Source organism: Apium graveolens, chromosome 3 (assembly GCF_009905375.1).
Source record: "Apium graveolens cultivar Ventura chromosome 3, ASM990537v1, whole genome shotgun sequence".
Taxonomy (NCBI): domain Eukaryota; kingdom Viridiplantae; phylum Streptophyta; class Magnoliopsida; order Apiales; family Apiaceae; genus Apium; species Apium graveolens.
In genome coordinates, this window is record NC_133649.1 from 6,377,008 (window position 1) to 6,387,668 (window position 10,661).

The 10,661-nt window shown below is 35.1% G+C and overlaps 1 protein-coding gene and 1 pseudogene across 1 annotated transcript; both read left to right on the forward strand.

The window, feature by feature from the left end:
- Positions 1–2,621: 2,621 nt before the first annotated feature.
- LOC141711517 (beta-bisabolene synthase-like) lies at positions 2,622–4,676 on the forward strand (annotated as a pseudogene).
- A 397-nt stretch (positions 4,677–5,073) lies between these two features.
- Positions 5,074–5,385, forward strand: LOC141713794 (uncharacterized). Its single transcript, XM_074517368.1, has one exon. It carries the CDS (start codon positions 5,074–5,076, stop codon positions 5,383–5,385), a length of 312 nt encoding a protein of 103 aa, XP_074373469.1.
- Positions 5,386–10,661: the final 5,276 nt, after the last annotated feature.

Here is a 10,661-nt window from a genome sequence, read left to right on the forward strand (position 1 = left end):
GAAATACACTTAATATTTATGACTTTAACCTATGTAAATATGTAGTACATATATATATTATTTATATAAGTGTATCTATATCAATATTTTAAAAAATAATTATCTGTACAATTTAACTTTTTTTGTCAAAAAATATATATTAAAAATGTACAAGACATACTTTTCAAATTAAAAATTATTTAATAAATAAGTTAATGATCTATTTATGTATTATGCTTATCTTTATATTTCAAATTCAATTATTTAAAATTAACTTTACAAATATTTAGTAATTAAGTTTAAAGTTAAATAAATTATCGTTATTTACGACACCCACATATTATGTGTATGATAAAAAAAACCTAAATAATAATGTGATGTAGTGATAAGGAGATGTATACGTGAATGTAAAGATTTGTGTTTAATCCCAACAACATTTTTTTATATAAATATTAAGTATATTGGTAATTAGTCGTATCCAATCTGGATGGTTAAAGTGGAAGGCTGCTTCAGGAGTACTGTGTGATAAAAAGATTCATTTAAAATTAAAAGGAAGATTTTATCGAATGGCGATTAGACCAGCTTTGTTGTATGGGGCGGAATGTTGGGCGATAACGAAGGCCCAAGAACAACGCCTAGAGATAGCGGAAATGAGGATGTTGCGTTGGATTTGTGGCTGCACCTTGTTCGAATAGATTGCCGATGAGTTTTTTCAGAAGGCAATTAAGAGTTGCATCTATAATAAAAAAAAGTAAGGAAGGTAGACTGCGATGGTTTGGACATATTCGGAGAAGGCGTATAACGACTCTAGTGCGGAGAGTTGAAGGTTTAGTGTTGCCGGGTGTGAGAAGGAAAGGAAGACCGAGAAGAACTTGGGATAACCTACTTTCACTAGATTTGCATTGTTTAAACCTTCAGGGGATATGGTATTAGATAGAGGGTCTTGGAGGCGTCGAATTAGAGTGGTTGATTAACTTATGAGATATATTGAACTTGTATTTTGAGGTGTTAGTAACATACAGTGTTGGTTACATATAGTGTCAGTTTATTTATTTTGTTAAGGTACTTAATTCTATTATTATTGTATTCTGGGTTTCATACATTGACACTAATCATTTTTTTGGTAGATAGTTAGTCTTGTCTTTTTTGAACAGGGAGTTATTTGATTTATACATTAGAAATTCTGCGAGTGTTCTTAAGTAAGATTGGGTTGAAGATATCAAAAGTGTTTTTATGCGGGATAAAAGTGACTACAAACAGTCAGAATTCGGTATTGCGTATTATATCTTTTTATAGTTATATTCTATATTTACACATGTTCACACACAAGCCGGGGGTATTTTGGGAAACAGTCTCTTCGTTCTTTTGAATGAAGGGAAGACTGCGTATATCATACTCTCCCAGACCCTGCTTTTATGGGATATAATGGTTACGTTTGATTTGGTTAACGAGAATAAAAAAATCTGACTAATTTAATCCCCATATCTCTTAATTGTCTGAGCTCTTGTTCTCGATACAATTACGGAAGATAGCAACCAATCACAAAATAATACTCCGCCAGAGTCTTAATAGGCAATACAACAACTGTTAAGTATAAATCGGATATATTATAATATTAAATAATATTAAATTATAGTTTTAGGATTATATTAGTTATTTAATAACAAATATGTGTTTATTATATTATATTTGATATATATTATTCATATTTAAATGAATACAATATTTTAACTTTAATAAATAATTATATTTACTACGATAAATAAAAATTTATAGGAATTAATTGAATTTCAAAAATTAAATTCTTACCTTATAGAAAATTAATTGAAAATTAATTAATTAAATCGGAAATTTGCACAACACCGAATACAAGTCAACTCCTAATTTGATTCTACTTGGAGCATTTTCTAAAGTTGGCAGCCTATCGCCATATCCTAAGGCCATAAGGCCACTGATGGTAACTGACACAATTATTTAGCCATAAATAATGACACCCTGTGTAGTTTCTTATTTGTACAAATAAGGTTCATGTACTCGAAAATGGTCAAACTACTGCCAGGAAACATATGTTCTCTAAAAGAATCCGTTCACTACCTATAGTACGCTAATTCAATATTTTATATTTTAACGAAACACTTGTTTCTTCCATAACATGCACATTTCGAATGCGACAGTCCTCGCCTCTAAATATTTATCAAAACTATAAATAAATTAAAAAGAGGGACTAAAATGTAACTTCACTCTAAAATAATTTTACAAAATATATCTTAGTATATATTTTGAATTTTATTGATTGATTTTTCTTCATGTGATAAAGGAAGTGTGAATAATCTAAAAGTAAGTCCAACAATTTCCTACTATATACTTTATAAATATAATAAAATATAATATTCTAGTGATTTAAAACATGATTTTTGTATATTAAATCCAACAATATACCTTATAATGGTGCCTTATTATTAGTATAATATTATATTTGAATTATAATTGGAGGGAATGAAAAGATGAGAGAGAAAAGATGCATAAAAAGAAGAGGGAAATAAATTTTTTAAATTAAAAAATGTACGCATTCGTGACTTAAGTAACTTATAAACACTACCTTTCAGTATGGCTATATATAGTGCAATGTGTATTACCGAATAGAATGCATAAGAAATACAATATTTTCTTCAAGAAAACAACTAGCTAGATAGAACTATATATGGCTACCCAATTAGGTCTGTTTTCAACCTTCTTGATTTCTGCACCTCCCCGCGTTCCTCTTCCGTCAGCAAGAAATGGTTCTAAAATTTGTGCTAGTACTTATAATAAACCAGTTCTATGCATAACAACACCCGGTGATGTTCTCCATCAAGGTTCAGGCGGCGGCTCTCGAAGAAATGCTAACTATCCACCAAGTTTCGGGGATTACAATCTAGTCAAGTCACTCTCCAGCGTTGATTACACTGTACTAATACCTATTCATCCCCTGTCAGTTAATATATATTATTGTTAAGTAACTAGTTTGTTTGCTCTAAAACCTAATCACGGGATTGTTAGAATATTAATATAAGAGCGTGGTAAGGAACTAGTTACTATAAATGTATGATGTTATCTTTTGACGTCGACCTTTGAGTGTGTGATATTTGCTTGCAATATATATGCGTTGCAGGAAGATAAATACATAAAGCAGGTGAATGAGTTGAAGGATGAAGCTAAGCTTCTCATTTATGCAGTCGCACACACGGATATGCCATTGGCCAAGCTTGAGTTGCTCGACTCAGTTCAGAGGCTAGGGTTGAAGTATCAATTCCAGAATGATATAAAGCAAGCAATTGATGCTATTTACAATAATAGTACTGATGCATGGTTGAGTGATGATGACCTTTATTCAACAGCTTTACGATTTAGGATTTTTCGACAACATGGATATACCGTGTCATCACAAGGTTTGTACATGCTATACTTTGATAACATTACAATAGTATTGAAGTATTGTATATCTATCTCAAAAGCATGGCAATTATCCATTTAAATCCTACATGAATCACCTATCTTTTTTTCTATTTACGTATAGACGTGTTCCAAAGGTTCACAGATGAGGCCGGTAACTTCAAGACAAATCTTTGTGAGGATGTGAAGGGGCTGCTTAGCTTGTACGAAGCATCTTTCTTCGGTTTCAAAGGCGAAGACATCCTTGATAAGGCCAAGGCCTTTTCAACAACACACTTGAAGAATGCTGTAAAAGGGGATTTAATATCCCCCGACATGGCAAGAAAAGTGAATCATGCCTTAGATATGCCTTTGCACTGGAAATTAACAAGGGTCGAGGCTAGATGGTATATCGATACTTATGAGCAAGAGCAGAACATGATTCCGAGTTTGATCAGGTTAGCCAAGTTGGACTACAACATCGTCCAATCCGTTTATCAGAAGGAAGTCAGCAAACTAGCAAGGTATCATGTGGAGCTCCTGTATGATTGTTCGACTTACCAATGATTTGGGAACATCATCTGTTCGTATACTGATCCACCTTAACATATATAATCACATAAGTCTGCAGATAATCATACACATAATTCTAATTTGACTTGCATGTATTAATTAATTTTTAGGGTGAGATGGCACGAGGAGATAATCTGAAGGCAGTCCAGTGTTACATGAACGATACTGGTGCAAGTGAAGAAGTGGCGCGAAAATATGTTGATAATTTAGTGCACGAGACATGGAAGATTCTAAATAAGGACTTGCTGGGGAAATATCCTTTTGGCAAAGCATTTGTAGCTGCCAATCCAAATATGGCACGAATAGGGCAAACCTTTTATCAGTACGGAGACGGACATGGCAACCCTCAACATTGGACCAAGGACCATTTAAAATCTTTGTTGTTCGAACCCTTTGCTCTTAGCCAGCGGTGAAGAAAACACTTCTTGTTGCAGTTTTAATCTAAACCTTTTATTTACTTATTTATTTAGTTTGTTTTATTCGAATAAGTTGCTGATTGTTGATCAGTAAGACTAGGTCGTTTTGTTTTCCGGTTTCTGTAGGAGGTGATGCAGCCGTGGAGTGAGAATAGAAGAGTCCTGCCTTATCTTAATTACTAGTGTAACTAAGTATTTATCAAGTAGTTTCACCACATCTTAAAATAGGTTGTTGAGTGTGGCTTTGTTTTGTTTGTAGGTGCCAATTTGTTATAATAAAACCGAGCTTGCCTCGTATCAGTGTGAATGTGTGTGGTTTACTTTCTGTAGTATACTGATGATCCTAGACTCTACAATCCGGTATCAGAGCTAGCATGCGTATGTCTAAGATAACATCAATGGATGTAAACAAACTGAAAGGAATGGATGTAAACAAATTGAAAGGAGGTTCAGTTGGGTTGAGTTACCCAACGTTGACAGGGGAAAATTACACAGTCTGTTCCATGAAGATGAGAGTATTCATGTAAGCGCATGGAGTTTGGGAAGCTGTCGAGATCAGTGACTCAAAGGCGCCAGTTGACGTGAAAACAGATATGATCGCATTAGCCATGATTTATCAAGGGATACCTGAAGACGTGCTGTTGTCATTGCTAATAAAAATACTACAAAGGATGCTTAGAATGCAATCAAAACTATGTGCCAAGGTGCAGAAAGAATCAGGGCAACACGAGTTCAAACCTTGAAGGCAGAGTTTGAGGAATTGAAAATGAAGGACACTGATCAATTGGACGATTTTGTGATGAAGATGAATGGACTAATGTCGAATATTCGAGCACCGGGTGAAACAGTGAGTGAGAGCTATGTTGTAAAGAAACTGCTTCGTGCAGTGTCGTCAAATTTTTTACAAATTGCTTCAATAATTGAGCAATTTGGCAATCTTGAGAAGATGTCATTAGAAGAAAAGATTGGGTCAATCAAAGCACATGAAGAGGGGCTAAAGGGATAGTCTGGATCAATTATGGGTGGACCTAAAGGAGATCAACTCATGCTAATGGAGGATGAATGGAAAAGGAGAGAGAACACTGAGGGGAAACTCTTACTTACTAAAAAAGAATGGCAAAGTCATTCTGTTAGAGGAAGCTCAGATGGGTCTTCAAATCCAAGAGGATGTTGGAGTCAAGATAAAAGCCGTGTAAGGTGTTACAACTGCTAGAATTATGGCCGCTACGCAGGAGAATGTCGGAAGCCAAAGAAAGAAAGGGAACAGATGACAGAGGCGAACCTGTCACAAATTGACGTTGAAGGAGATGAACCAACGTTACTTTTATCTGAACTAGGAGAAAGAGGTTACTACTGAAATTCGTAGGCTCAACAGAATTAGTTAAAGTGCAACTGTTCACGAATGAGACAGTCTCTTTTGTCTTAGCAAATGAGACAGGCTGTATCTAAATGAGACAGATACTATATATTCAGCAGAATGTAAATTACAGAAATATAAACATGCAATGCTGGAAATATGTTAATGCAAGAACACCAAATCTTTTCACTTGGTTCGGCCCCTATACCTAGTCTATGGCCTACATCCAAGTCCCCATGCCAACTAGCATAGAGAATGTATTATATCCACTTAAATAAAGTACTTACAAACTTTCCTTAATTACAATCTTGGCCCTGAATGAAAGAACCCTTTCCCTAGCACACAACTACCTAGCACACAGCTACTTGGCCTTGATCTTGTAATCAATATTCCCACAACCCGGGACAAGTGATACAATACACCTTTCTTTCAAATACAAAGATAATAATGTGAAAGATTACAACTCGACTATAAACTCTTAATTAACTGGATAATCAATGAATGTAATTAAGAGGATATTTTTCTCAGAAAGATATAAGATGGAAAGTGCAGAGAGTTGTATGTTTCTGAAAAACATCAAGTCGGTTTATATAGAAAACATGTAACGGATATAATGTATTTCAAACTCTTTTAAAGATAATAAAGATAAGATTAGGTTTGAAATATTTGAATGTGTAAAACAAGTAATCCGTTAGTTTGTTTCTTGAAAGAGATAAACCTGATAAAGATTGAATATTTGAAATAGGTTAGGTTTATCCAAAATAGAGTTTGCTTTGAAAATATAAGTCAAAGGTTATCCAGTTAACTAAGTTGACATTTAAACAAAACTCTAATACTTATCTAACTAACTAACAATCTGATTTGCTGTAGACTTCTTCAATGCATCATCAGAAATCACGGATTAACATTCTCCCCCTTTTATGATGATGCCAAGGGTAAAGAAGTGTTATGCTCCCCCTATCAAAAACACTTTAATCTTCTGTTGCAATATGTTAGATAGTAACAGTGTATATATACAACAATCAGTTGATAATCATGAGAATATGCAAATGAAACATATGACTAATCAAATGAGACAGGTAAACAAATGGGACAACAAATAAGATTAAAAACCAAGATTAAAAACCAAGCACCCAACAGTACTTAAAGTTATACAACCTTAAATATTTAATCCAGCACATAAACTAGTGCTATCCAACCTAAGTAATATTAAAAACCAGGTCTTAACCAACACACACAATACAAACCAGATAAAGCGATCGTCTTAAACAAACACATTAAAAAATTCTCCCCCTCAACATCATAAAAGGCGGGTAAAGAAACTAGTCAGAATCATCAACATCGACAAGAGCAGAATCTCGAGTCTTTCTCTTTCCCTTGTTGTGGTAAACTGGAGGATCACCATACTCGGAGAACAGCTTGTCTAACTTGCCTTCATCTGGAGCTTTCCCATCCCTCTTGCGAAGCCATTCCAAAATATACGAACGATATTCAGCACGAGTCATCCCAAAAGCTTCGGGTGGAGGAACTGCAGGCAGGGGTAAAAGAGAAGTAACCTCGGCCAGAGTCATATCACCAAGCCAGTCCTTTTTCTGGTGCCATGGCATGCTACGAGTAGAGACCTGCTGAGATATGTACTTGGTTTCTGTACCAAGTTTATAGAAGAGCTTGACAAATTCTTCCTCCCAAGCCTTGGCAGTGGTAACCATCCCCTCATGAAGCACACCAAACTCAAAATCTATAGCCCTACTCACCTTCTTATCATGGACATGTAAAATCTCCAACTTAGCATTTATTGATTCAAGAGAAGCAGTAACAGACTTATTAAACATCTCATAGGAGGCACGCATCATACTGACTTGTGAAGTCAGGGATGCCAAGGACTCGATAGAAGCAAACTGAGTTTTAAGAGACTCCAAGAGATTGTTATTTTCAGAAACTTTTGACAAAAATGATTTCAATAAAACAGAGTCCTCTTGATCAGGATCAGACATATAATGAGGAGACTCAGGAAACGAACCAAACGACTTATGACCCTCACCAAAAATAAGAACACCAGACTCAAAAATCTCAATATTATTAGCAGACAGGACAGACAGATCAAACATAGTAGACACTGGCTCAGTGTTATCATCACCAGAAATAATAGAAAAGTGTCTAAAGATCTTTGTCAACAAAGCAGGAAATGACAAGTTCATAGACTCATGAGACGCACAATGACTCATGTATTTGATAATCAACGAAGCAATATCACAAGGAGTTTTAGTCATGAAAACCGAAATTAAAACAACATCTTGATAAGTTACACGGTCACGACCGCTCTTTCGAGGCAAAAGATTTGTATGAAACAATTTAAAAAGCAATAAAGCAAGTGGAGTAAGATCATGTACCATGGGCTTAAGAGAAGTACCGATAAAGTTCTCACCAAGAATCACTTTCAGTTATTCTTCATACTGTAATCCTGGAAACTCCATGAAAGCTGCATGCGTGGTATACAGACAGACACCGGAGCACGAGATACCACAAACTCGAGACAACAAATTAGCATTAAATACAATCGGAACACCTTGAACCTCAGAATAAACCATATCCTCCTTCATCATTGAGAATTTAGAATAAAATTCCCGAACCAAAGAAGGGTAAATAACATCTGATGGGGATAAAAGAGGTTCACAACCGAGAGCGGCGAATAAATCAACAACACCCACTCGCTGAAGCAGAGCAAGATCACAAATACGTTCTTTAAGAATGAGTTTTGACACGATTTTAGGCTGAGAAGATTTTTCGGGTGACATTGGAGTAGAGGTATCAGGATTAGTTCTTTGGCATTTAAGAGAAGAAGATGATGGGTTAGGGGTTTTAGCGGGTTTAGATTTGGATCGAGTATGAGGGGTCGACATTGTTGAAGAAGAAGAGAAACGTTTGGAAAGAGGAAAAGAAAAAGAAGTTGAGATTAAATAGGACAAGAGAAGAATATGAAGAGTTAGAAGTGAGATAGAAGTAGAAAGGTGGAGTGTATCTCGAAAAATGAGGAGACACACAGAGATTGAGAAGAAACAGATGGAGTAGTCAAATCAAAGTTAAAGACTTGAAGGAAAATGTATGCAACTCGGTTCAGTTCCAAAGTTCAAGAGTCCCATCAAATAATTACATATAAAATATATAATTAAGACTGAAACACGCAAACTAATTAAACCAAACACGATAATTAATTCACAAAAATTCATCAATAAATTCCATAGATAAATCAGCATTAAATTAATCAATTAATTAAACACTCGATTATACAATTTCAGACACAAAGATGAATTATGCAAATAATTGACACAAATAAGCTAAATAGAATGCATGCAGGGATGTAAAAATGAATTAATGAGAGATAGTGCACATACCAAGTTCACGTCTTATAAGACAAAAACGGTCTTCACCTAAAGGTTTGGTGAAAATATCTGCTCTTTGCTTATCAGTTGAGATATAAATTAACTCAATATTACCTTTTGAGACATTATCTCGCATAAAATGGTGACGAACATCAATATGCTTAGTACGAGAATGCATAACAGGATTTTTAGAAATATTAATAGCAGAGGTATTATCACAATAAATTGGAATATTTGTATAAGAAATACCAAAATCCTGCAATGTTTGTTGCATCCACAAAATTTGAGCACAGCAACTACCAGCTGCAATGTATTCTCCTTCAGCAGTAGAAAGAGCTACAGATGTTTGCTTTTTACTGTGCCATGCAACCAAACAATCACCTAAATATTCACACGCACCACTTGTACTTCTTCTATCAACCTGTGACCCTGCATAGTCAGCATCTGAAAAACCAATTAAGTTAAAAGAAGTAGAACTAGGATAAAATATTCCAAGATCTCTAGTTCCCTTAAGATACTTGAAAATCCGTTTAACTGCATTCAGATGAGATTCTTTCGGTTGAGATTGAAAACGAGCACAAAGACAAACACTATACATAATATCAGGACGAGAAGCAGTTAAATATAATAACGAGCCGATCATACCTCGATATTTAGTAATGTCTACAGGTGTACCTTGTTCATCTTTAGTGAGCTTGACAGATGTACTCATTGGAGTAGCTTTAGCAGAAATATTTTCTAATGCAAATCTCTTAAGCAAATCATTCACATACTTACTTTGATGTATGAAAATACCTGCAGCAGATTGGTAAATTTGCAAGCCTAGAAAATATTGCAATTCACCCACTAAGCTCATATCAAATTCTTTATGCATGCAGTTAGAAAACCACTTACACAAAGATTCATCATTTGATCCAAACACAATATCATCTACATAAACCTGTACTAATAGAAAATGATGCCGTTTATGAAAAATAAAAAGAGTTGGATCGAGTGTACTACGAGTGAAACCATTCTTTAGCAAAAACTGACTGAGACGCTCATACCAACATCGAGGGGACTGTCTCAATCCATAAACAGACTTTTTGAGCTTGTAGACATAGTGTGGATATTTTTCATGAATGAAACCTGGAGGCTGCTTCAAATAAACTTCTTCCTTAAGATGACCATTTAAAAATGCGCTTTTAACGTCCATTTGGTAAAACTTGAATCCTTTGTGAGCTGCAAATGCCATTAGAATCCGAATAGCTTCGAGACGAGCTACAGGGGCATATGTCTCGTCAAAATCAATTCCTTCCTGTTGGTTGTATCCCTGAGCCACCAAACGAGCTTTATTTCGAATGATGTTACCATCTTCATCCTTCTTGTTCTTGAAAACCCAACGAGTACCAATGACTTTGGCATTAGAAGGAGGAGAGACAAGTTCCCAGACTTGACAACGTTCGAACTGGTTCAATTCTTCTTGCATGGCAACCGACCAACATTCATTTGCAACAGCTTCTTGAGCATTTTTCGGTTCAAATTCAACAACAAAGGCACATAATG